General features: G+C 42.1%; 1 protein-coding gene across 1 annotated transcript; it reads left to right on the plus strand.

Moving 5' to 3' along the window:
- The first annotated feature begins 831 nt into the window (after positions 1-831).
- slitrk6 (SLIT and NTRK-like family, member 6) lies at positions 832-22,821 on the plus strand. The gene is made up of 2 exons (XM_086126241.1): positions 832-1,252; positions 19,060-22,821. The coding sequence occupies exon 2, from the start codon at positions 19,077-19,079 to the stop codon at positions 21,609-21,611; it is 2,535 nt and encodes an 844-aa protein (XP_085982367.1). The 5' UTR covers positions 832-1,252; positions 19,060-19,076; the 3' UTR covers positions 21,612-22,821.
- The last annotated feature ends 4,878 nt before the right edge of the window (positions 22,822-27,699 follow it).

The following is a 27,699-nucleotide window of genomic DNA, read 5'->3' on the forward strand; positions in this document are numbered from 1 at the left end:
ACATTTGCTGATGCTCCAGATGGGAACGTAATTCTGCCGAAATCTGGTGACAAACCCACTTGGGCTCTAAACTGAGTGAAGCCACATTTCCTCGCATCTGAAAGCGATCACGATGTCAAGGCTGCAGAGAATCTCGAAGTATGAATCAGTGACCATTTGGGCTTTGTCATAAAGAATCATGAGATGGAATCACGGACAGCATAGTATAATACGCAACCATGGGGAGGTCAGTGATTGTCTCAGCCTCAAAGGTGAACAAACATGCACACACTTCATTCACCCTTTCTGCATTTTACATTTTTTCCTTTATCCCCCTCTCATATTTGATATCTTCCACTGGACCATAGAATATGTTTCCTGTTTTCTTGCTACCTGTCTATTATATAACAGTAACCATTTGAACGACGCTGCAGCCGAGCTATTTAAAGCTCATCAATTCATTTCCCCCCCTTCTGTAAGATACCTCAAGAGGAGGGAGTTTAGTCTAACATCTCCCTGCTGTATGCTGAGACCACACGTTTGGAGTGGTAAAAACCGGAAGTTCTTGTTTTGAAAGCCATGTAATTTGTATAGTTTTGTGCAAATATATTAGTATTTCCTTCTAGCCCGCTATAATATTTAACTGTATTACATAATACTAAAACGTTATGAAATACAGCTGTTAGTTACATTATTGCTGTCAAAATGGCCACCGCTATGAGGGTTTATACAGCCTAATACTCTTATTTTGCCAAGCTGTACCGGATGTTTAGTTGCCTTTTGCTTTAAGGCTTGATCTAACTCCCCTTTCGCTGCACCTCCACGGCATGCAAATTAGGAAGCAGAGCAAAGGCGTCGCAGAGTTGTTCACGCTTTACATCGCTCGGCGCTGTGAGAGCAGAACGTTGCGGAACACACCTTTGGTTAAAATGGTGTGCGCTTATGTAGAAACAATAAACAAAACAGCCGTTTTATTCCACGACACCATACTTTTCAATGTTTTTGTTTTTTAATTCCTTTAGACTGTGAACTTAAACCCATTCACTCTGGAGATGGTGGCGAAGGACTAGTGTCGCCCATCGTCCCGGCATCAGAGGAGAAGGCGCATTTTTCATTTTTTTCCACGCATGTGACAGCGTGTCAGTGACCGGGGCAAGTGGAGACCTGACTCAAGGAAGAAGTTCACCCTCACCGCGGAGAGACTCGCTTCCGCGCACTCATGGACACTGCGCGCTGCCATTTGGAATAGCTTCTTCCCCATCACTTTTTGTTGGTAAGAACTCAGTGTCATTGAATTTGATCACTGTATATTCAATTTTATTACAAATGTAGTTGTTAGTTAGATGAACTTTCGGAAAGCTTCTGTTTTGTGATGCACATACTGTATGCACTGCATCCGATCAATCATCAATAATCATTTCAAACTGCCATAGCCTGTAACGTAGAGCATTTTAGATCAGGAAGGGACGCGACGTGTTCCCAATTTCCATCTATATTTTGGGGGGAAAAAACCAAAAGCTTGAACTTGGCATCTAACCTTGAGGACACCTGGTTGGTTGCCCCTTAGACACAATCGACGGCACAACGCAGCTTCATGCTGTGCCCTTTCACTGCCTTGAGTCCAACAATACCGAAATTCATTTCTCGCTTTTCACAGGTCACTGTGTAATTATAGTAGGCGTGTTAGGTGTACAGAAGGCTATTTGCGTTAACCCGACGCTTCAGGTACACTCTACTCCGTATGATGACATATCCGAAAGCAGCGACGTTGGTTCAACACTGTAACATTTTTAAACGGTTCTGCACCTCCAAAGTAACCGAGTCTATCCGTTATCACTCCATTTCATCTCTCTCTCTCTCTCTCTCCCAAACACTCTCTTTTTTAGATGCAACACCTTTTTGAACATCGCTATGATTTGTTGGGTTACTTTATTATGCAGAGCATTAATAGTGCCATTCCCTCTGATTTTATTCCAGCATCGGTTAATTGCCACATCATGGTTACTGGTTAGCCTCAAACTTGTGAAGTTCGGGGTTTGAATTTCAACTCCCATCCTTATGTGTGGACTTGTGCGAGAGTGGGTTTTCATTGCTTAACCAAAAAACATGCCTGACCGCTTCACTCGACACCCTAAATTGTCAGGTGTGTAACTGGGTGTTTGTCTATATGTGGGTTGCGACTGGTTGGTGACCTCTGGTCCAATTTGCCGGGGACAGAATCCAGCTGACCCCTGAAACTAATGGGTAAGCGGTATTGACAATTAGTGGCAAAATGGTTAGCTGGTGTGGTAGTGAATAGATGTCCAGTATTTGAATCACAAATCTGGCAGTCCCATATGCATTTTGTCACCAGTCAGGTGGAATTGGCTCGAACACTTGCACCCCATATCCAAATAAGTAGTTATATAAATTCTGAATTCTGAATTCGCATGATGCTCTGCGATTGACTGGCAGCCATTTCAGCGTGTACCCCGCCTACAGCTCGAAGACAGCTGGCATAGGCTCCAGCACGCCCGCAATTATCGTGAGGATAAAGCTGATTAGAAAATGGATGGATGGATGAATGCACATGAATCTCGATGCATGCATTGTATGTCTGGGCATTGTAACGTATCTCATGATTAGGAATGATATGGTTAAAATTTCAACGATACCCTTCACTTCATGACACTGCTTATCAATCCGGTACTTTAGCGGTCTTCATATGTTGTTTTTTTTCCACAAAACAAATTATTAACACAACTTAAAAAAATTAATTAACTTGTCTTGTAAATACAACATTAATGTAAAATGAATACAGAAAAAAACTATAATTTACAGAAAAAGAAATAACAAATAAATCACCACCGGAAGGTTAGACATTATATTAACCATTATTTAGCGTTCAAGAAAACTGCTGCAGTGCAACGAGGCGAGGTGCACATTTTCTGTATGTTTGTTAAGCTTGCTTGTGTTTCCCCTTGACTTTTTAATGATTACTTGTATTGTCACCATCAACCTTTGAGAACTGTAACCACATTTTTGACCATTTCCATCCAAAACATGGAACACCGACATTGCAGTCAGCTGTGATGTGCTCAATGTGTGAGATTCATGCGTGAACTACTTATTTCATCCATGGCAAACTCTTGCTGTTGCCTGATAGGCGAAGAGTAATGGAGTTGGCAAAAGAAAAGATGATGTCATCTTTCCATCCCTCTTCCGGCAAGATCACTCAAACCAAAAATAACCAAATTTTCACATTAGTGTAATGAATGCAATGAGTGTAAATTGATTAATCATGCCAAGAGAGTAAGACGTTCACATGCTACGTTTGTAGCAACTGAGCTAACCCGATGTAAAGGACATTAGTTTGCACTGCATGAGTGCACGTTAGTCAAATCTCCTTTCATTTCAAAGCCGCGAAGTTGACCCCTCTGTGCTCCGAATGCCTGGTACACATGGCAGGATAATTAGATCGATGTGAGTCCCGAATCTCCCCTCTCAACAATTGTAAAGATTACTGTAATAGCGCAAAATGTCCCTGCCATGTGGGGTGTTTTCAAATTGCTCTAGATTGCTCAGAAAATTGTTTGGGCCGCTCCGATTTCAAACGGTGAATATTCAACATGATTGAATATTATGAATGATTAACATGATTATTTTGGCCTGATTTATCCTTGTGTGTGGTGCGCCCCAAAGACAAACGTCCATGCAGCCGCTTGACAGTGACGTGGAGCCAATCAGAAAGCGAGATGACAAGACAGCGAGTAAGAACGAGGGGGAATCCAAAATCAAAACAATCATGGCGCAACAGAAAGTCTCTGCTCGCTCGTGACCATCATTCCTTTGACCAGCCAGCGGCATTTGCTTTTATGTCGCTTTTTTCTGCTAAAAACAAACCACAAACTGTCACCACTGCCTCCTCTTTGTCAGACATTTTTTTTTACTCTTAAATCTTGAGAGGTTTTGTGAGATGTCCCTGATTGAAATTGTTCAATGTGTGATGTGCTGATTTTGCCATGTGGCTGCACACAGTACATCCAAAACTGTTATACCTGTGATTTTTAAAAATATTATTATAAGTATATACAGTATATATATATATTTTTATCGTCATGTGTGAGATCTCATAGAGCTTGTAAGTCTTGGTGACAAGAAAAACTGATTGCACACATTAAAACTGGCTGTCTTGGCAACCGTTTGCGACCTAACGAAAAATCAACATTCACTAGGGTACCCAAACACTCGCCGCTCAGTGGGATACGGGCTTAATGCCGGCGGCACCGCTTCGAAGCCCGAGTTGGTGGGGCTTAGAGTTGCCCTCGTGATGCTAAAGCCAAAACCACGCATCCAAATAACATTATAAAAATTGTAAGGTTGCACGCCACCATGGATGTTTTGATATAACACTACAAATCATATCGTAATATGGTCGCACAGCACTTCACTGGCGCAAGAAGAACCCGTTCCTGGGCCTCTCGTGCATGACGCTGGAGTGGAATGAGCTAGCTTGCCACTGATTGTGACATCATGATTTTTAGACAAATACCTTATATGACTTTTATTGCTAGTTAGAAAAAATAGCCTAGAGGTAGAAGGGGCAAAATAACATTCACATAATCTAAATACATTGAAAATAATTGGAGTAATTTCTCCAAGGTCGTGAACAGAATTGTCAAGGATGCTCCACTTTTTAAAAATGAGTACTGGTGCTCGGTACACACCCCTACTCACGCTTCAGTTCTATTTCGATTCATCAGGTTGTGATTCAGTTTGATTTTCATTCTTCAGGTTGTGATTATAGTCAGTATCAATTCAATAACAAGAAATTAATACACCAATAGGAGTGTCCTTCCATCCCTCCATCCATCCATTTTCCGATCCACTTTATTCTCACAAGGGTCGCGCGGCAGAGCTTGAACCTCTCCCAGCTGTCTTTGGGCAGTAGGCGGGGGACACCCTGAACTCACACTCACACCCAGGGACAATTTAGAGTGTTCATTCAGCCTGTCATGCATGTTTTTGGAATGTGGGAGGAAACCGGAGTACCCGGAGAAAACCCACCTAGGCACGGGGAAAACATGCAAACTCCACACAGGAAGGCCGGAGCCGGAATCGAACCCTGCGCCTCCGTACTGTGAGGGAGATATGCGAGCAAGTGGCCCACCGGACCACCCGCCAATCCGAGTAAATTGTCACAATTTTGAACAATTCAACCCCACCATATGAACACGTAGCATGTCACATCATATTTTTGAGCAATAAAGCATCTGGAAATGAAAAACAAAAATACAGATGAACTTATTTGTGAACATGGGGTACAAAAGTGGAAAAACACGAAAGTTGTGAAAACATTGAACAACTAAAGTACTGTCCATGTAAACAAAGAATTATTTTCTCTGGGAAATTGTAATACAATCACAATAACTTATTTGTGCATTTGGAGAACAGTAAAAAAACATGATGAAAGCTCTGTATTGAAACATTAAAACGCATGTAAACGTAATATTTCTTTCGTCTCACCGAAGTCAGAAGTGATAGTCAGGTCGGGGTCAGTCGCCACATGTAAGAGTTTCACTCTCTCTGCTGACTTTAACAAGTCCCACATGGATTTGCTGAACGATATTTTTACCCAACCCTAGTTGCTCTTAAAGAAACCATAGCATGCACACACATAAATAAAATTACCCCCAGGTGTCTTTGTAAAATGTCTATGACAGTCTTCTATGAAAATACAGCAAAGATCAAGAATGACTGAACACTTTTCACCCTCTTTTATGAGCCTCGTTGAAATCGGTCTTTTTAAGGGGCATTCATATTCCATGCTAAAGAGCCACTGTACACCCGACCCAGCACACTTTTTACAAGGTGAATCGTTTTCAGTTGAATCAGAGAGAGTTGCTTGCTCAAGTGGCAGGCCAAAGTCTGAAGAAAAAGCACCGCCAAGCAACTTCCCTCACCTCACCCCAACCCCCATTCATTAAATTATCGATTATTGAAAGCCAACATTGATCATGCTATTAGCTAATGCTAATGTGTTAAAACAACAAGCGCTCAGCTTAGATTTCCACTTTAAACTCATGTGTTTCCATTTAGTCTGGAAAGAAGTATAGTCATTGGTGGGTCTGTGCTGTCAGCCATTCTGTGTGTGGACAGTGTTGTGCACAATACAGCCCCCCCCCCCCCCCCCCCAAAAAAAATCGACATGGGCAACTGCAAGAAAAAATACTAATTGTGTAATTTCAGAGCTAAACGTTGTAAAGGCACTCCAGAGACTCCACTTTATGAATATGAGCAATTAAAAACGCACTTCACCATGAATTGATTGAAATAAAATCCAGGCATCTGTAAATCTAAAATGTGGTGGTTCTGCAACGCTCGTTATGCATACATTTTCCATAGTGCTTTTTAGGGTTGCGGTGAGATGGAGCTGATGTTCATGTGAAGTGGGTGGAAGCCAGAGTCTGCGAGCACGGGGAGAACACTCCACCGTGCTGTTAATTTAGCTTTGAAGCTTTCATTGTGCAAATGCCACGAACAATTAACCAATCACAGAAGGCAGACATCCCCTGAAGTTTACATTGGGTCATCGAATGGCATCAAGAGCGGTTGGGAAAAAAGAGAAAGACTCATGTGCTTGGTGAAATGTGCTGCGTGGCAAAAGGAAAAGTGGATATTCCTTGGTTGTCGTAAGTATGATGAAATCAGGCTTGCGTTGAAGTGAATCGCTCTTGCAATTGCACGTTCGAGGGCATAGTAGCGGTGTTGAACCCTGTAGGGTGAGCCATCACTCCCATTACTTCGGCTGGAAGAGAGACCCTTACTCCTTCAGTAATTGGCCCCCCGGATCACTGCACGGCGCTACTGCATGCAACGACGAGAGTGCGCACGAGTGCATAAAAAAGGCACAAAAATGCACTCACATTTCTGCACAGTCAAGCAACAGAGCCGTGGAGGGGGTTGTGTGTGTGTGTGTGACTTGAAATGAAACCGCGGCTGGCTGCATGCAACAAGTAACACTGTCTTTGACTCCCTTCTCGTTTGTGCCTGCGAGCAAAAGCAGTTGGACTTTATGTAATAGTGACCACACGCGACCGTTGGTGTTTGACCTCCAAGGGACTCGGTCGAAGGATGGCTGCTCTTAAGGCAGCTCATGTTTTGCAGTGATACATGCAGACATTGTGTAGAGAGATAAATAGCACAGATTGGGGGGAAAAAAAGACAAATCGAGAAGCTGCTTGGAGAGGATTCAGGGCTTTGGGCGCCAAAATGGACGGCTGCATTCATGACACGCAATCTCATTAATATTCAATGTTTTTTTTTTCTCCTGCAGTTGAAGAAACAGGTTCGTTCCAAGCAAATGTATTTATTGGTGGTGTGTAGTGAGGTCGATGTGCCTCTTGCCGCGCGCTATTAATATAAAAACGCAGTCCTGAAAAGTGCATACAGGGCATTGATGGGCTTTCTGTAGCCAATTAAACATTATTCAAGCAAGATTATTTCCTGTGTGGTGATGTTCACACATTTGAAAAGTGCTCTTGACTGCTAATGCTCGCAGCCTTGCATTTTTATTCAGCTTTTCAGCATTGCAAGGCATCCCAAAAACAGGTCGGGAAAGCGCAGAGAGTTGTGTTTTGATTCGTTGACTTGGCTTTGTACTTTTGACATGCCCTAACATGGGCTGACGATCCTTTTCACTTGCATTCTTCCTGAATTGTTCTTGAACGTATTCCTTTAGGGAGACAATGCAGGACAGCTGAGTCTCGACATTTTGTTAATTCCTGCGATGCTTGGAGGGGCTAAACAGGCTGTAAACGGCCCTCCCCCTAACCTCCATCAAAACTGCTGCTGCTGCTTTATTCACCACAATGACTCAGACCGATTCCACTATCGCCACGGAATGTCAGCACTTTTGGGCACGATTATTGTATGACTTACCGCTTGTACTGTATGTGATTAGCTAGTAGTCAGATTCACGCGCCAATTGTTTGTTTTGGCCTACAGGATTTGTTTTACTTTGTGTGTTGCCAAACTCCTGAGTTAATTTCATTAACCATGCACGGATCATGGAAATGTTTCGTCAATAGGAAATAATTAATCTACCTGAGCCAAGTAATACAGAAGGCTCGTCACAAAAGGCAAATGGGACGTTGGTGGGCGTGGGGCTGTAGATTGTCAGGACCCGACTACATTCGCGCAAGAAAATTGTATTTTCATGATGCAGCATTGACGTGGAGGGCCCTGAAATGACATTTTTTTTCACTGTGCCCAAATGTCCTGGCAGAACCAGAGCCTAGGTCCTTTGTGGTGTTTTGTTGACGTATTTTGCTGGAAAACCTGTTTTTATTCCTCCTGGAAAAAAAATAAATAAAAATAAAAATCTGATACACATGCTTGTCACTGGACACCAACAAATATTGACAACTGTTTCCACGCGCAATCAATTGCTAATGAGTCATCAACATCCTAATCATCCTCCTCCCACTCCATTTTCTTTCTGGAAGCTATCTTCTGTTTCATCATTTCTGCGACCTTGTGATCAGAGCATGTCATTTGCTGTGAAAGAACTTCAGAAGAAGCTTCAACCTAAAAAAAATAGAGCGGGAGATGTAATTAACAAATTTTCATTGCCAAACCCATTTCCCGTGCTTCAATACTTGTGTCAGTAATATAATTTATAATCTGTAGTGCTGTGTTAAAGCGTTGCTTCGTTTGAGACAAGGGTTGTGTATGAGACAGCAGCAACACCTATTTACGGAGGGAATCATATGACGATCATTGCCAGTACCCTGTGGCCTTTCGCCTGATTGTGGTTGCCGTGCTGAATCGAGTAATTCAAGTGGTGAAGAACAGCTCAAGCCTGAAGGCATTCGAGGACCGGTCCGTCATGCAAAATATTGCACCGGGGGGTGGAACTTGGCGCCTTTTCCGAAGTATTTCATGATGCTATTCATGCATGTTTTCACTTTGAAACTAAAGTCTAGGTAATTGTACATGCACACAGGAAGGGAGTGAGAACATTTCGCACGATGACATCATTCCCACATTCAAGTGTTAAAAATTATGCATCGCTTTCCAACACACGTATGATCCTGTTTCCAAGGTCCATTCAATTTGGGAAGTTTAGCAAATAAAGTGTACTTCCTCATCATTGCCTCTGTCAAGCTCGATAAATCACCATGGATGCCGGTATAGCGGCTTGTTAATGAGGGTGAAGCTCATGAATAAAATGTGAAGAAACGACGGTGCGGATTTTGCAGGTCAACCAGAAACCAAGCAAATCCCAGAATTGTGACCACTCTTTGTTCTCCAAATGTATTTGCGTAATTTATTTATTTACTTCTTTAAAATTTGGAATCCAAAGTTGATATGGCTCACAGACCATTTAAAAGTTGAGAAGAGGAAAATTGGGCCTCATAGCAGGGATGCGCAATTATGGAATAACGTGATCTGTGTGTTGAATATTGCGATATCGATATTGCAATATTTAATGTGTATCTCAAGAAATGTATTCTTTATTTTTATTCACGAATGAAAGATTTTTTTTGTCATGTGGCAAAAAAAAAAGCAGAATCAATGCATTCTTCGCACATTTATCTTCATGAATAATGATATCCTCTCAAGTCTGCACTGTCTGAATTCAGATTGCTATCTTGAGTTCATTCTTCGCAAAGACTGACAGAGGATAAAAACAGCACTGCAACACGTGGGGCATTTTGTGCGCGAGGCGTACAGAATAAACCGAAAGCAAGGGTGTTTTGCCGTCAGTAAAGATCACATGCTTTGCGATGGCCCGTTTTTCATGTAACAATGAGCTTTTGTGTGTTGCCGAGGTTTGTTTGTGTCAGACTTGCACTAACATTGGTATTTTGCTGTGGTCTTCAGACAAGATTGAACAATAGACTGTGTTTGCTTGCAAGACGAGCTCTCACTGGGCTACGGCAGAGCCGCAAATTGAATCGTCTGAACAGCAAAGTGATGCATATTTGAATGGTGAATGTCAAGCAGGAAGACAAGTGCTGAAAGACATTTTCTCTCACGCTCCTCTGACGTGGTGTTCCCTGCAACTGTGATCTCTTAGGAATGCCAAGAATATTGACAAAGTCTGTTGACAGACAGAAGACGCGTGAGGCTATTGTCCTTCTATGTAGGGCACGTGTCAAACTCAGTCATTTTATGTGGCCCGCAAAAGCAAATCATGTGTGTCAACTTGCTAAAATCTCTAATGAAATGTCAAATTGTCATGTGTAAAAAATAACATTGAGATTTTGTCATAATTTTGTGACCTAATTTACACTCACTTGAACAATAATTGAACAAATAATATAATTGACTTGACTGATTTCAAAACTAATCATCTATTAATTTGTTGTGTACAAGTAAGAATTTTGTGGTTTCACTGTCATAACGGCCCTCCGAGGGAAGACGTAACTTCAAATTGGCCCGTGACTAAAATGAGTTCGACACCCCTGACATAGGGCTTCTGCTGTGATATTATTCAGCGATAGATAACCTCGGCTCATAGTCTGGGTTTATTTCGTGCTTGGGTGAGCTCTTTGGGTATGAGGACCACGGATAAAAATGCTGATAAAGTATTAAAAGGAAATTGCCGTACAGCTTCCACGTCAGGCTGTTGTGTTCATGCGTGCATGCGCACTAACTGCTTGTCCTCTTCGGTCACACATGAAAATGTCTTTGACATACCCTGCCGATTTAACTACACTTCATGTCGGTTTTGTGGTAAAAGGTAGATTTCTCAGTGTCAACACTTGACACTAATGGAACCACACAATAGAGGGGTGCTTCAACAGTTTTGCAAATAAATACAAGAAGGGAAATGGAAAATTTGTACAATGTCCGTTTGTGCCATCAGCATGTGATACCGCTGCAAGCGTAAACAAATGGGTCAAAAACAGTGGAAAATAAATCAGTTAAAAAATGGTTGATAGTGTGTTAACTTGACAACATGTCACAGATGGGTTACATTAGTTCTGCTCTGTGAGTCTTTTCACAGCTATTCTGTCAGTCATTACTTCCAATTTGGCTGCCACAAACTAACTTTGTGCAGCACAAACCAAAAATTGTTGCATGATGTGATGATGGAGGTTCAATTAACCGTGAGCACTGGCTCACGAGAGTGGGTCGCTGGTCAAGACGCTGTACAGTAGGTTCATTGCTTGACGGCAGCATCAACTTTCCACCATGAGAAGGGGCTAGTATCCATCCATCCATTTTCAAATCCGCTTATCCTCACGAGATTTGCGGGAGTGCAGGAGCCTATGCCAGCTGGCTTCGGGCAGTTAGGCGGGGTGCACCCTGAACTGGTCGCCAGCCAATGGCAGGGCACACATAGACCAACTACCATTCATGCTTATCATCACACCTAAGGGACAATTTAGAGTGTTCAATCAGCCTGCCGCGCATGATCTTGGAATGTGGGAGGAAACCGGAGTACCCGGAGAAATCTCACACAGGCACGGGGAGAACATCCAAACTCCACACAGGAAGGCTGGAGCTGGAATCGAACCATACACCACTGCACTGTGAGAAGGACGTGCTAACCAGTTGCCCACCGTGTCGCCGAAAGTAGACACGGTGCAAGTAGACTGTTTGAATACATTTCACAGTTGGATGTAGACCGTAAATGAGTGTGGAATATGGCCAAGAATGTGCCGCCTGATTATCCTCAAGGCAAAGATTCTGTGTAGACCTGTTTTTGTAGACGACTGTTTGAAGTTCTTTCCCCCGCCCTACAAAATAGGTAACAATCGGCAAATTAGGGGAGTGTCAGTTGCAGTATTATTTATTATTGAGTTATGTTCTTCTTCATATAAGAGTAATAATAATTATCATCATCATAATAATAGTAATAATAATCATGATAATTAGTAGCTGTAGTATGCATGACGATAAAGAAAAATGTGCTTTTAAAGGGATTTTTTTAGGGTGCTTATAATATGTGGGAGTCTCGAGATATTGTCAGGTTTGCTCTCTGTTAGGCTGGATTTAATATGCATGCTCCATTGATTTTTTTTTTGGGGGGGGCGGTGGAAGATTTGACACACGTTTGGTGCTGACCATTGAAAGTCTATACCGGGTTAGGGTTGGGTGAATCATGCTGTGTATGCCCACCTTAATGTGGATGCTGAGATTTGGCGCAATGTCCTGGTGTCCCCCAACACACACACACACACACACATTTTGCACGCCCCTGTGGTGAAATATCATGTAAACGTTTCCATCCTTCTAGATAAACTGCAACCGACAAGGTTATTTATTCAGTTGTCTGCTTTCGTTAAGAGAAGTCATGTTTGATTTCCGTCCTTGGTGTTTCACTCATGTTTATCTGAAAATATCCTCTGTGATAACAATGCTTCAGACTTTTTGCAGAGCTTCAGTGTCTGTGTTGTGTCTGGAAAGTGACCTTGGCCCAACATATATTGTAGCAAGGATGTGAGACACAGAAAAGTGCTGAAAAATGAAAGATTGAAGAACAGTGTACTGCTATACAGTATAGCGATTCATCCTTAGAACAAACATCAAGCAAAGAAGTGTATCTATCAAAGGTGTTAATCTGTGGAATAATTTCGAAACGGACCTGAGAATGAGTAAATCGCTTGCTGAGTTCAAAAACAAATTCCAAAAAATAGTACAAACAACCTACATCAATCAGAGTTAAAATGATAAATTCTAAACATAAAATATAATGATAAATCAGAACTAAGTTGATAAATAGAGAAAGGTATTGAAATATCCATTATGAATACAAGAGAAAATTGACACAAGAGTGCCAGGGTGTGGATGTATATAATCCGGATACAAACCAAAAGTTGTAAAAATATCACGGTTAAGGGTAAAGTATGAGCCTTAATGGAGACTTCTTTCTTCTTACTTTTTTCTTTTCTGATTGATATAAAAATGATTTATTAGATACAATCACATAACGGGGTAGGACTAGATAAGTTTTTTACTTCCTCCTACTCCCTTGAACATAACTGTGTTGAATGAAGATTGATTTCTTTCTTTTTACTTTTTTTATCTACCTTATTTTCTGTCAAATTATTATTGTATATGTTTTATGTTCAATAAACAAACCAAACAAAAAAACAAACAATAATGCCCCCACTCTATTTGGAGTTTTAGGTGATTGTATGTCATATACTGTATATATAGATATATATAGATAGATAGATATATAGATAGATAGATATCTATCTATCTATATATATATATATATACTGTATGTCTATTTGAAAATTCATGTTTTCATATACTGTAAATGCGCCCAACAGCTGGTAACCCCACCCACCAGTGGGCCACACTTTGTGAGGAGCGGTGAGGCTTCTTTGATGAGCAATTGAAACAGAGGAGGGTCCGAAGGTGAATGCATTTGGATACAAGAATTATCTTTTTGATAAAATGGGGAAAAAGACAATGGTAACATGCAAGGTTGGTAACATGCAGCCTTCAGGTAAGCGACACATGTACGACGTTTATCTTCATCTAAACGAGGTGCTGGTTTAAGAAATAAGCGCTCTGACTGAGGACACAGTGCAACGATGATGGTTGCATTCGAAAATTAATGGGAGCGGCGAGCGTACTCTCCGAACACACCCACTCTCAGGGTAGTGTACTGTCGTTACAGTGGATATCCGCACGTGCCCTGTAGGTTGGCTTGACAGTTTAGCTCAACACTACGTGATCAAATATTCACTAAACTTCATGTCAATTATGCATGTGGGCGCACAGAACTTATTTGTCAAAAACATGTTGTGGTTGATTCCCCTTGAAAATATGACTACTTACAAAATCAATTGGGTCTCAAAATGTATGAATGCATGTTACAATTAGATAATTGCACAATAAATGAGAGTTGTGCATAATGTAAAAAAAAAAGCAACTAAGAATAGAATAAAGACTAAAAATGATGGTCATTTAACTTTTAACTGCGTCTTCATCGTTGTTTGCCGTCTTTAGTCCATGTTCTCTCTCAGCAGTGGTTTTTGCCTGGCGTTTTGTAAAGAACTGGTCCAAGGACGTTTGCAGTTGTCCGCTTTTAACAACCCTTCAAAAATGTCCAAGGCAAACATCAGCATAGTGAGCAATCGCTCGACTGGTAAACACTTTTTCTGGGTGATTCACATTTCGGTAAAACTATCGGAACACCTCCTGGGTGAATGTGGAGGACACTGCATTGACACCTATCCATCAATCAATCTATCTTCACACATAGACACATACGGTAGAAGTCCCTCTTAGCCAATGGGATGCCAGGATGATACTGGGAAATTAGCCAATGGCAGAGCAGCTATAAGTATGTTGCTTTCAGGAAACTTGGAGCTGCGAGTATCGAGCCATAATGTATTTTTTACCTTTTGTATCTTGAAATTTTGTTCGTAACAAGAGGCAATATTTTCCTGTTGAGATGTTTTCGTAACTTGAAAATTTCGTGTGAAGAGATGTTCGTAAGTAGAGGTACCACTGTAGTGCACGTCCACTTGACGGAACTTCATAAAGCAACCATCCGCAAAGGTAATGCCTCCGATTCACCTATTGACATACACTCAAAATTCGGGACGCAGACTGGCACCAAAAACAACGGATGTAGATTGTAAATCTGATGAGTACACGCCTACGCCAACATTCAGCATACAGTATGCTAAAGGCTACGCATGTCCCAAAGGTTACTTTCCAGTACAAAAATAGATCAGAACATTTTTATTTTCAGCCTTCTCCAAAACTTCTCTTCTGAAGTTTAGATTGTGGTCAAAGTGTACAAAAAGAAATGATTAGTCGAGAATATGCATCATTAACCATTGTGTTTTTCGCCAAAAAACACACAGACTTGGTCTCAAAATAAAGTGGAATTCCTCGCATCTGTCATTTCACAAATTATATCCATAATTGTACATAGCAGCCGAAAAAAGTTCAAAACACACCACAATGGGACCCTCCAGCACGAAATCAAGCAGAAAGTGTAACAGAACTGACATGACGTCATGGAATCCAGATATCGGCAAATGTTTGAAATCCATATAGAGTTAATGTCCACTTCCAACATCTCTTTCTTTATGAAAATTAATCAATTTCTCCTTTGAATTTAGTGTATTTTCCGCACTATAAGGCACTTTGGAGTACAGAGCGCACCTTCTATTTTACAACTGTTTTCATATATAGGACACACCGCTTTATAAGGCGCAAAGAATAGAAGCTATGATAGTGGCTGCAGTTGCGCTATGCATGCACTCTATGGAGCTACGCAAAAGGAAAGACAATTTAATACAATTCAGCTTTATTTATATAATAGAGCTTTCACAACGGCTGCAGCTGTAACAAAGCAATTTACAGCATTTAAAGTACTACATCCAAGAATTCAGAATATTGATCCATATATACGACGCATCAGATGATAAGGCGCAGTGACGGTTTTTGAGAAAATTGAATGCTTTTAGGTGCGCCTTATAGTGTGGAAAATACAGTATTCATGCACCAAACCATGTTGTCACCCTACAATCACTAGTGCAGGGGTGACCATTACGTCGATCCTGATCGACCGGTAGATCTATGACAGGTCCCAAGTGTATCCGAGGGGTGTAGAGGAGAAGAAAAAAAAAACCAACCATTTGTGTGTCTTTGTACATGTTAGAAATATATTTTTGTGTGAATGTACCCTAATCATCCTATCAGTCTCATTTTCACGAAAAAATATTTAAAAAATAAAATAAAGCAGGTAAATCATTAACCTACGGTGGTGCGTGATCTACGTCACCGGAAGTTGTTAGCGCTCAGCAGTCTGCAATTGCAGCTTGTGATCAGAGCTGTTGCGCTACATCTTTTATCGTCATTATTCTCATTCAGAGTTTGCTTCGTGTACAATTCGTACGTGTGAGCTAGCTTAATAGTTAACAGGCGGCAAAGGTGCATCTCATGCCTCCGTGTCAGGCTGTTTCCCATCATGGCGTGCGCGTGCGCGCGCACATGTGAGGTTAGGGGCGATCCCGGGAGGTTGGTTGATCGAAAAGTCGATCAGAGGTCCAAATGGTTTGGGCACCCCTGCACTAGAGAGTTAAATGTGACTCCGTGGGTAATCCGTGCCACGCAGTTGAATCTCAGTGTGCACAGTGGAACACACCGTCGTAGTCTGTGTTGATTTTGGAATGCAAAACCAAAATAATTTTAAAGGCTCATACTTGGGTTTTGACACTAGACTCATCTACTTTTTTGAGTTGCACTCTTAGGTCCACGGTCGTTTGACACTCCTCTTTTTGCATGTGATTACCTCCCACCAGTGGTAATTGACAGTAGTTGCGAATCTGGCTGAATCAGAATCATCTTTATTGGCCAAGTATGTAGAACACACAAGGAATTTGTCTCCGGTATAACACGCTGCATTAGTATCATCATAAACAAGGGCACGATGAAGTAGAAATGTTTTAAGATGCCTGTTCAATTCTTTGACCACTCCTCGATGTCATCATTTCATGCAACATATACGACAGATGACATACCACGTCACTGGCACGTGCCACAATCATAAACCGGTACAAACATGTTACCGGTGTTTCCGGTAACATGAAATTTCAGCATAGGGTCGGTAGGTCAGACAAAGTTTTTTTTTTAATCTTTTTTTTTTCCATCAAACATTTAAACAAAATAACCATAAAACATAAAACAAGAAGACATTGAACCTGCCGCTCCGCGGCCGGCGCCGCCGGCACCTATTTAGTTTTCTCCCCGCTTCGGACTCGGGGGGCCGGGGCGCGCCGCTGCTTCCGCCGACGTCCTCCTCCGCCCTCGGTGTTTACTTGGCCCGTGGTGTTCATCAAATAGTTTGCTGATTTTTTTCGATACATCAATGGATGCTATTTTCTTAACATTACGGTGCGAGCATGCAACTGTAACACAGAAAACCCGGTTTAAACTGTCGTCGCAGATCGCGGCCGCCGCCATGTTTCAATGTTGTTGACAGACGACAGGGCAAATGACGCGCTCAACTTGAATATCGCGAGAGTTTGCACCGATGTAAACCCTCTACACAAAAATGTAGAGGGTTCTTTGAAAAAAATGCTGACCGTAACGTTTTCTTTCGACGTAGAAATTCTCGGTCGGTCGAGTCACCGGAAACACTACTTTTTTTTCTACGCCTCATCACTATCACAGTAAAAATAAAACAGTGCAGTATACCTTTCGGTCCTACAGACCGCAATGATTTTGTCACATTATTTTTAACTCACCACTCATCACACTGTGCGTGTCTGTTTTTAATTTATTTAATTCAGCGAAGTGTCTGCTTGCGTGTGTCTGTTTTTGTTTTTTTGTTGTTGTTTTTTTTTTTTAAATTTGGCTGAGTGTCCATTTGCTCGGCGTCTACGTCTGACATGAAAATCACGTTCTCGACGCCGACTGGCTGTCGCCGATGATGGACAGACTTGGGCCACGAGGGTCGGCCTGAAATACTGTCAGCAGTCCACTGACGGACTGCTAACGCCCACTTCTGAGCTACATTTTCTCTGATGATGAATCAGGAGATGAATTGTATGCTGAATGTGATCTTCAAAGGTGGTTTTTTTTTTTTCGGGTTGAGGCTGAATGACCATTTTGGGCCTATTTCATCTGTTGAGAGGTGATACTTTTTTTTCATAGGTGAAAATCTCAGACCTGCAATTAATAAATTTATTAAATAAATTACAATTTACTTGCCAGTGGTCTGTCAACAGTTCCTGAGTGTCTGGGCTCAATATCTTTTTCATAACGCACTGGTTGTTGTGAACCTTTGACAGGTATGCAGGTAGGTTGTTTTTCTTTTTTCTCAAAACTAGTGATTTCAACCTAGCGATATTAAAATTGCTGTTACTGCCCCAAGAATGAATTTAGTTTAGAATTGGAATATATTAAGGGAATATATGAATATATATTGCAATATACAGTATATTAACATCTCAATTTGCATTTTTTTTTCAAACCATGTGGACAATTGAGCCAAAACGGTGTGTCCATATTTATCTTCCCAGCAATGTTTTACACATTATTAGTTGTCAAACACTTATGCAAAGGTTATTTAAAAAATAGCATGCAAATAAATGCATGCCTTACTTTTTTGGGTTCATTCATTTTTTTACAGACATAAATTGACTTTTTTTGGGTTATGAGCAGTGATTTTTTTTTTTTAATTACTTCAATATATGTTGCGTCTGAGCAAAATTTTATGGTTTACGTCTTAGGACTTTGAACCAAATAAGCCGTCTTGCTTGAAAATTTCTGGCGCGCACACACACACACACACACACACACACACACACACACACACACACACACACATTATCCCAGTCTCGCATGTTTGAGTAATTTCAGAGAATAAGGAAGTAGCGACGAACAATACTGTACGCATGAATGGAGTGGTAGGTTTTGATCTCCAAAGGATACAACTTGCATGGTCTCGTGCCGTGAAGCATTCCTGATGCTGAGTTTTGAAAAGAATGCATTCTTCTTGTGATGTTATGTACAGTATTCCTGATTCGAGATAGCACACAGACAGTTCATGAGAAGGATTCAGCCTTTGATCTGTTGTCACTTGAATCAGAATAATGGATACATTTTGCCGAAGTTGCAATGCTCATAGCATCCCCTGCGTTGGTATTCATTCAGTCCAGTTGAGAGATAACTGGTTCGGACGTTCTTATAAACGTGCGCTTGAGCTAGACATGAGTTGACATTTGAACCGACTCGCTCTATGTGAGTCATATAGATGCATGGCATAGGCCGGGCCAGATACTGAGTCAAAGGAGAGACATGTTTTCAAACGCACCATTATCCCACTGTGAGTCACAAGAAAAAGATGTCGTCTTTGGGTTGACTCTCAGCCTTGAACTAGAAAATATGTATTATCTCTAAATTGTTGTGGAAGTCTATTATATGGGTTCCCTTTTGCTGCTAAATGTTCTTGCAGTACACTTTTGTAGGCATTTGGCGATGCTTCACAAACTACGGTATCATGAAACCTTGCAACTGATTGCTTTTTTCGACCTTCTAACGTGAATCTATTTGAATTTAATGTTGTTCTCCCCTCTCTGCTCCCCATCCACTCTTTTGTTTTTACAGGTGTCACAGACTTGATCATGTTGCCCTGCATCATTTTCATCAGCTTGTTTTTATGGGCGGCCCACTCTCAAGATTCCCATCTCTTAATGCCGTCAACCTTCATTAGCGAGTCCTGTGACTCCCTGTGCTCTTGCGAGGCAAAGGATGGTATCTTCTATATTAACTGCGAGCAGAGAAACATCAGTACAATCTCCCAAATAAAAGTACTGTCCAATGTGCCCTTCCATCTGAACCTTTACAAAAACGACTTGGTTGAGCTCCATGCGGAAGAAATGGAAGTGCTCAATAATGCCCTCTCTCTACACGTCGGCGGTAATAGCATCCAAGAGTTGGAGCCAGGAGTCTTTAGTGCCCTCGGTTCACTGAAAAAACTCCACATCAACAGGAATTTCCTCGTCACACTCAAGGAGGACACTTTTCAAGGACTAGTGAATTTGGAGTTTCTTCAAGCGGACACCAATTTCATTCGGGTCATCGAACCGGGCGCTTTCAATAAACTGATTCGCCTCAAGGTCCTCATCCTCAATGACAATTCCATCGAGTTTTTACCAAACAACATTTTTCGTTTCGTGCCTCTCACCCACCTGGACCTACGAGGCAATAAACTGCACACGCTGCCTTACGTTGGCTTTTTAGAACACATCGGCCGGATTATGGAACTACTCTTGGAGGACAATGACTGGGTGTGTGACTGTGACATTTTGCATTTAAAAATCTGGATGGAGAATATGAGGGGCCAGTCAGCCATCGGGGAGGTGGTTTGCAGTGCGCCGCGCAACTTCAAGGGGACCATCTTGGCTAAAGTCAAGCGAGAAATTCTCTGTCCGTCCCACGCAGATATTAATTTAGAAGAGCCCTCCAAGTCACTGGACATGGTTGTCACGCCATCGTCCAAAGGGGCACAGATTCCCAAAATGAGCGATGCCAAAGACGACGCCAAGCAACCAACGCCATCTCACATTCCGAGTAGTCCTTGCGTAGAGCATTGTTCGTGTCACAGTTATCCGGTGGCAGGGTTTTTGATGCACTGTCAAGACAGAGGAATTCAAAAGGTGTCCGATATCGGAGTACCTCCTCAAAGCCCGACTAAATTGGTCATGACAGGAAATATGATTCAGAAACTCTACAGGTATGATTTTGTTACACATGATGGCCTGGAATTGCTCAATTTGGCAAACAATAGAATTGATTATATTGACAATGAGACTTTCCTTAGTTTAAGCAGTTTGAAGAAACTGCATCTGAATGGCAACCGGATAGAAAAACTGCACTCCACCATGTTTGTGGGTCTCCACAACCTCGAATACTTGTACCTGGAATATAACCTCATCAAGGACATTGCTCCAGGCACCTTTAATCCCCTGCCAAACCTTAATCTGTTGTCATTAAACAACAACCTGCTCAGCTCTCTTCCCACACAGATATTTCGCAATGCACCCCTCGCAAAATTGAATCTGAGGAAAAATCTGTTCATGCACCTGCCAGTGAGCAACGTACTTGATCAACTCGACTCATTAGAGCAAATTTATTTAGAGGACAACCCATGGGACTGCAGCTGTGACTTGTTTGGCCTGAAACAGTGGGTAGAAAAACTGAGAAAGGACACAGTAGTGGGCTCCATTTTGTGCCACACCCCAAAGAAAGTGATGCAGGCCGATCTTAGAAGCCTCCGCCACGAAGTGCTGTGCACTGGTTTGGGCACCCACTCTTTGGTTCCAGATGGCGAGGAAAGCGTGACCGCCACGCTGGGCCCCGATGGCACTGGCAGAGGCTTGTTCAACTCCCTCACAGACACCGTCCCACTCTCCGTGCTCATTCTTAGCCTTCTTGTTTTAGTCCTCATGATTATATTCTGCTCGGCCGGGCTGGTTGTGTTTGTGGTGCACCGGCGGCGCCGCAGAGCGAAAAGAAAAGCAGCGGGAGATCACCCAAGAGACAACAGCAGCAGCAGCCCCATTCACTTACATTATAGCATGTACGGGCAGAAAACAACACACCACACACTGACACAAAGACCCGGGTCTTCCACACTGTACGAGGAGAGGTCGCACAGTCCCATTGTGAAGATATGTCGCAATCCCACATACTGCTCTCAGCACAAAGATCACGATACCGATCTGGATTATGGCCTCGACCAATCCAGCTCCAAGAATCACGCCTGTCGGAGTATCATGGAGAAAGAGAACACCTCCCCACTTACAGGAAACCCGAGCTCCAAGTTCAAGCCAAAGGCAGGGGAATGCCCGGCTGAGTTTGTTTCGCTCGGAGACCCCAATTCCTTGTATAGGAATATCCTGGAGCGGGAGAAAGAGTTGCAGCAGCTAGGAATAACGGAGTACCTTCGAAAAAACATGGCTCATCTTCAGCCTGCTGTAGAGAGGCAGGGCCCAGGGCACCAGGAGGAGTTGAAGTTAATGGAGACAATTATGTACTCCCGGCCACGCAAGGTCATGCTCGAGCAAACTAAGAACGAGTACTTTGAACTCAAGGCCAATTTACATACAGAGCCAGACTACTTGGAGATCGTCGAGCATCAACCGGCATATAACTGAGCTCTGTCACAAATTCAAACCCAGTGTGATGTTTTGAAGCAAGTGCCTTTCCCTCTTTGCCCTCCTCCACTTACCACAGTGTGAAATATCTGTAACGGGCACGTCACTTTATGTCAAACTGTAGCACAGAATGTAACTGCGCAGATATTTTATCGGTTGACAGCCATGTGATGTAGCCAGCCAGCGGAAGGTGGACTTTTTTTCTCTCTCGCCAAATGTAACATAAACGGGCGCTCGTTTTTTGACCCATCCGGCTTCCAGATGAATTGATCGGAAAGGACTCTGCCCTCAACCCCCCTGCCCCTCCCCCACACACACATACATTCGGTCAGGATAAAGCAGATGTTAGAAAACATTGAATTTGAATCACCACTTGACCTAGAATTGCTGTTTAATCAGTCTGTCCTCACTCCGGGTCTGACCTGATTCCACCCTCTGTCAACATAAGCCAGCTGGATTGCTTGAACCGGAATGCTCATTGTGCTGCGAGCTGGGGTAAAGTGGGGGGGGGGGGGGTGTATGTTGGGTGGAGGGGTTTTCGGGTCGGCAATAGAACTAACTGTACATCCGAAACACTGAAGCCTGGGTCTTGGGTTTTGTTTTTTCTTGTCACCTCTCCTGTCCTATACACTGACCACGTATCACGGAATAATTATTTATTTTTATACAGATATGTGATAGGTCACATAGACGAGGCTTTCTTTGTCTAAATGAACTATACGTAGAGCGCTTAGAAGTAGAGTCCGTTATACAGTGCCACTGTCTTGCAAAATGCATTGCACAAATCAGATGCCACAAGAAAGTGCATGACAATCAACCGAGTCCTGCTGAATTGTTTTTCCTCCTGCGTCAAATACATGTATACAATCAGCCCCAATTTGGCTGATCTGAACATATGTTGCAAACTGGACTGGTTTGAGAGATTGCAAAAGAATGCATTTCCATTTTGTGACTCTCCTCCGTGACGCTCAGCAAGACTGTCTGCAACTTATTTTGTAAACCTGGACATTATTCAGGATTCCATGTAAGCACATACGCTGTTGCTGGGTTTTTTTTCCCAACCTAACTTGATTTAATTATTTATTCTTTACATCTTGTAAATAGTCATGTCACATTCTATATTTTGGTTTTGTGTGCCTTCAGTGCTGTACAGACCATTAAAAATGAAGTTGTAACTAATGAACAGAGAAAATAAAGAATACAACATAAATATGGATGTTTTAATGCGAGTTGAAGCATTGGAATGGACATCTCAGTCTTTGCTTTCCTGATCCCCCTCCCACCTCCCCTCCAGTGAGCTTCCTACAATCCAGGCTCATACTGGTGCAAACAATAATGTGGTTATGTCCCTGCTGTTGTAGCCCTGCTTTCTGCGCAATGGCTCAAATCTAGTCCTTAATCACACAACAATGGCTGTGGGGGGTTGTCGCGAGCCAACACATTTTCTGCAACAATTGATGCTGTAAAAGCTCTTTGGGAGAGCAGCACACACTACCTCACAGCAGGGGACATGAAAACACATACGTACGCTGCAACAGCAGACAAACACCACACCGCTGCGGACTGATGTTTGTTGATGGACTTGTGTGCATAACACTCAATGCATAGATTTGGAAGGATTTATGAGGGAGAAATTGGAGGTATCGGTCCAATCTGAAGCACCTGTATAATTTTAGGGCCCTGTCGATCATGCTGCAAAAGTCATTCGCCAGAGGGAGACTCAAATTTAGTGTTACTAAGAAAACTTGATGCAAAGTTTGAGAAAATGGCTTTGTCCATTTTACATTTTTACTAGGATATGCAGTACTCTCAATAAGCTGTTTATCTTCTGCTTATAACACTGGGAAAACAGCATTTGTTTTCATCAGAGATGGCTTTAAAATAGCCTGAGAGTATTTTTTAACCCTGGTTTTAAAAAGAATAACTTTTTTTTCCCAGCACATCAGGTTTTTCAGATATTTTAATTTTTTTGTTTTTACGTTTGACCTACACTGTATCCAATCCTGCACAAGATTATGCCAACACGTTGTATTTCATAGCTGTGGCATTTCAGAAAAAAAATATATACAGTATGTCCAACCATTGCTGAACCTAACCCTTATTTCATAATCATTACTACACATATTAACTATATTTGATTTTATATTGTTCATATCATCATTATTATGAAAACCTGATGTGCTCTTTTTTGGTAAATGATCAAAAGTGACCTTGTGGTTAATGTGGTGGTCCCTAGACAGAGGAGATGATGTGATAGAAAATGTTATCGTAGCTATCCACAGCACGGATGAAAAATGGCAGTTCATTGGGGCTGAATTCTGCTTTTTAGCTTACCTGATGGAAACCGAGCGCTGATACAGGCAACGTGGCATGCACAGCGATTCTTCTATTCACTCAACATACCAGTAAATTCCACACACAAAATTTATGTGGGGGGCAGGGGGGGTCTCTTATTCAAGTGTGACTGGAGCTAACTTACAACAAGATCCATTTTCCAGTACATTAAAAACTAGTGGGCCAGAACAACATATTAGCCACCAGTTGCAGCCATTTGTCCACATTTGTTTTCGCACGCAAAAAAACCCCACATCCTGTGTCCTGAGGTAAAACTCGCTCAATACCATGGTTAAAAAATTCTTGGAATTTACAAAGTCTGATTTATCCCTTGGACACGAACAAGAACCGATGAAAATCATTGAGGAATGACAATACCATGGATTTGACAGGAATCAAATGGAATACTTAGCGTGAATATAAAGTCTACTCACCCCTTTTCAAATGACATGTTTTTGTTACATCGCAAAACAACGACAAAATGAAACGCTTTCAAAATATTTTCCACCGCTTATGTGATCAATAACCCATAAAACTCAAATCTCTCTCTCTCTCTCGATCCATCCATTCATTTTCTGATCCGCTTAATCCTCACAAGGGTCGCTGGGTGTGCTGGAGCCTACCCCAGCCGTCTTCGGGCAGTAAGCGCGGGACACCCGGAACCGGTTGCCAGCCAATCGCAGGGCACACAGAGACGAGCAACCATCCACGCTCACGCTCACACCTAGGGACAATTTAGACTAGAGTGTTCAATCAGCCTGTCAGGCATGTTTTTGGAATGTGGGAGGAAACCAGAGTACCCGGAGAAAACCCACGCAGGCCCAGGGAGAACACCTCCACACAGGGAGGCTGGAGCTGGAATTGAACCCGGTTCCTCTGCACTTTGAGGTCGACGCGCTAACCAGTGGACCACCGGGCCGCCTCTCTCATTTATACCTCTCTCTCACACACACATATATATATATATATCCATCCATTTTCCAAACCGCTTGATCCTCACTAGGGTCGCGGGGGGAGCTGGAGCCTATCCCAGCCGTCTTCGGGCAGTAGGAGGGGGACACCCTGAATCAGTTGCCAGCCAATCGCAGGCCACTCAGAGACGAACAACCATCCACGCCCACACTCACACCTAGGGACAATTTAGAGCGACCAATCAGCCTGCCATGCATGTTTTTGGAATGTGGGAGGAAACCGGAGCACCCGGAAAAAACCCACGCAGGCCCGGGGAGAACATGCAAACTCCACACAGGGAGGCCGGAGCTGGAATTGAACCCGGTACCTCTGCACTGTGAAGCCAACGTGCTAACCACTGGACTACCGGGCCGCCATATATATATATATATATATATATACATACACATATATATATATATGGCGGCCCGGTATATATATATATATACATACACATATATATATATATATACATTTGAGAGCTGAAGTAAAAATAAACAATTGATATAGTTTGGTGGCATACGCACATATACCCTCTTTCAAATTGGATGTCTTTCTTTTCTTCTTTGATTTTTTAATTACAAAAACCTGACATCTGAACAGAGGTGATGGACTCTATATTCACTGGAAAGTAGACAGAAATTGTTCTTATTTCACAAACAACCCACAAATAAAATCAATTTTTCACTCCGACCTGCTGTGTGCATGGATGCACTGTGCAGTCCTCCATTACATTACAAAAATCAGTTCCAAAACTGTACCAACTGACCCCCCACCCCCTGACTGCAGAGCAACAGAATACATTCAATCGATTAAGCTTTTTTCTCTGCATTGTCTGCAGATGTGATCTCGTGTTGTGAATTTGAACCTGTTGATGTTGATGAGAACTAGACCAAGCCACTCTGACAAGTGTGCATGAGTTCCCAAAAGGAAATAACAGTAATCAATCTGAGGAGCATCTTTAATTCATGGATAAAAATAATGATTTTATTGATGATATTGCATTCTCTGATGTCATGTTAATCAGACCGACCCCACAAAATTTTCTTCAGGGTTGACAATCACTGGCGATTCTTCATCACCAGCTAATTAATCATCAAGTAAGCAGGGGTCCCTGTGCCCGTTTTAAAATGTAAAACACCAACATGTTGTCATTTTAGTCTCTAACTTTGAGCTCTTATAAAATAGTGTGTTCACACTTGCCTAAAATGTTTGCTCCAAAAACTGCCTCGAAAATGCACACACAGAAAATGGATGGGTTTAAGGAGTGAAATGTCACAATTATCTCCATCGTCTATGTCATTTTAATATACCTTGTCATGCAGGCTCCGGGCCTGGAGGGCCACCGTCCTGCCTGTTTTCCAGCTCTCACAGCCGCAACACAACTGATTCAGGTGATCAGCTCTTTTTTTTTTTTTTTTTGCTTCCACTTTTCATATTTTGGGGGTCCTCCATAAACACCTCCTTCTCCCACTGGGGATCATATGATGCTCGGGCTGCCAAGGTGCACATCTTGCAATAAAGCTCACGGATTGCACCCCAATCCTGTTGTTCGCTTGGCAAGCAGTTGGAACATCAAGCCGGTGACCCAGTTTCCTTCACTACATCGAAGGTGATCAGTCATTGGATATACTCTCTTTTGTAAAGAAAAAAACCCCAGCCATGAATGCATGACAGATCAAAACTATGCTAAAAAGGACAAGTATGTCCTCTGAAATGTTTTTGTATCAGTAGAGAAAGATCACATCACTCATAATGTTTTCACATTCTTGTTTCCCTGTCTTTCATTTTCCTCAGTCTCTGTGGCTATGGTTGGTAGGCGGAGTTTCCAACGACACAACTGGTAGTGAAGCGGCGATGTTATAGGAGGACAGCGCTTCCATCCATTTCCTTCTTAGTTCACTAATATATACCTGGTTTTCTGTTCAGGAATCTCATGAAATTCCCAATGGGCACCAAGCTAATACAGTTAATAGTTATCTGATAAAAAACTTGAGTTGATAATACCATCCTAGTATCACAATACTGTATTAAACAAATGTAACTACCAGTAGATTACTTCCAATTACATTTGGATTGCTCCGATACCAAATAGCCAAATAAAGACAAAATCAATTAAGTATCAACATATATATTTATGTGTATTCCATACCTGTCAACCTCAGCTAATAGCTGCCCTTATAAATGATTACGATTCCCCTTACAAAGCAACAAAAACCCGTACAACGGCTTACCGCGCATGCGCACATCACGCTTTATCAATCCAACCGTATGCAGCGATGAAAAAAAATATACAATTGAGGATTACTTTTGCTGGTTTGCCGTGACAATAGTAGCGATCGAAAGACAGCATTGCCGTTGGCTACCAGCAGGTGAGACGATGTAGATTTGAGCCAAAATGGTCTTTGTGAGATCGGTTCACAATTGTTTTTTTTTTTTTCCCTATAAAAGTTGTAATACGCCGTACATGATTTGAAATGAAAAAAAAAACATAAAATATGGGGAAAACGTACAAGTTGACAGGTATGGTATTCTGTTCAACTAGTCTGGTCTGTCTTTTTAATGTTAACTATGCGTGTTTGGAATGCTGAAGGAAGACGGCGCAACAAGGAATCAAACCCAGAACCTAACTGTGTGACATGCTGGTCCACTGTGCTCCCAATCTTGATAGCATTTTTATTTATTTATTATTATTATTATTTTAATTGACCCACATAACCCAGTGTGCATTATAATGAATAAAAATGGGGAAAAATAGGCCAAATTAATCTGATGAAGACAACCTTTGTAGTTGGCGGTATAT

Source organism: Hippocampus guttulatus, chromosome 1 (genome assembly GCF_054856545.1).
Source record: "Hippocampus guttulatus isolate MCC_2025c chromosome 1, RoL_Hgut_1.0, whole genome shotgun sequence".
Lineage (NCBI taxonomy): Eukaryota > Metazoa > Chordata > Actinopteri > Syngnathiformes > Syngnathidae > Hippocampus > Hippocampus guttulatus.

Bases quoted from the DNA above. Each gene is read 5' to 3' on its own strand.
- slitrk6 (XM_086126241.1), top strand. From the start codon at position 19,077: ATGTTGCCCTGCATCATTTTCATCAGCTTGTTTTTATGGGCGGCCCAC.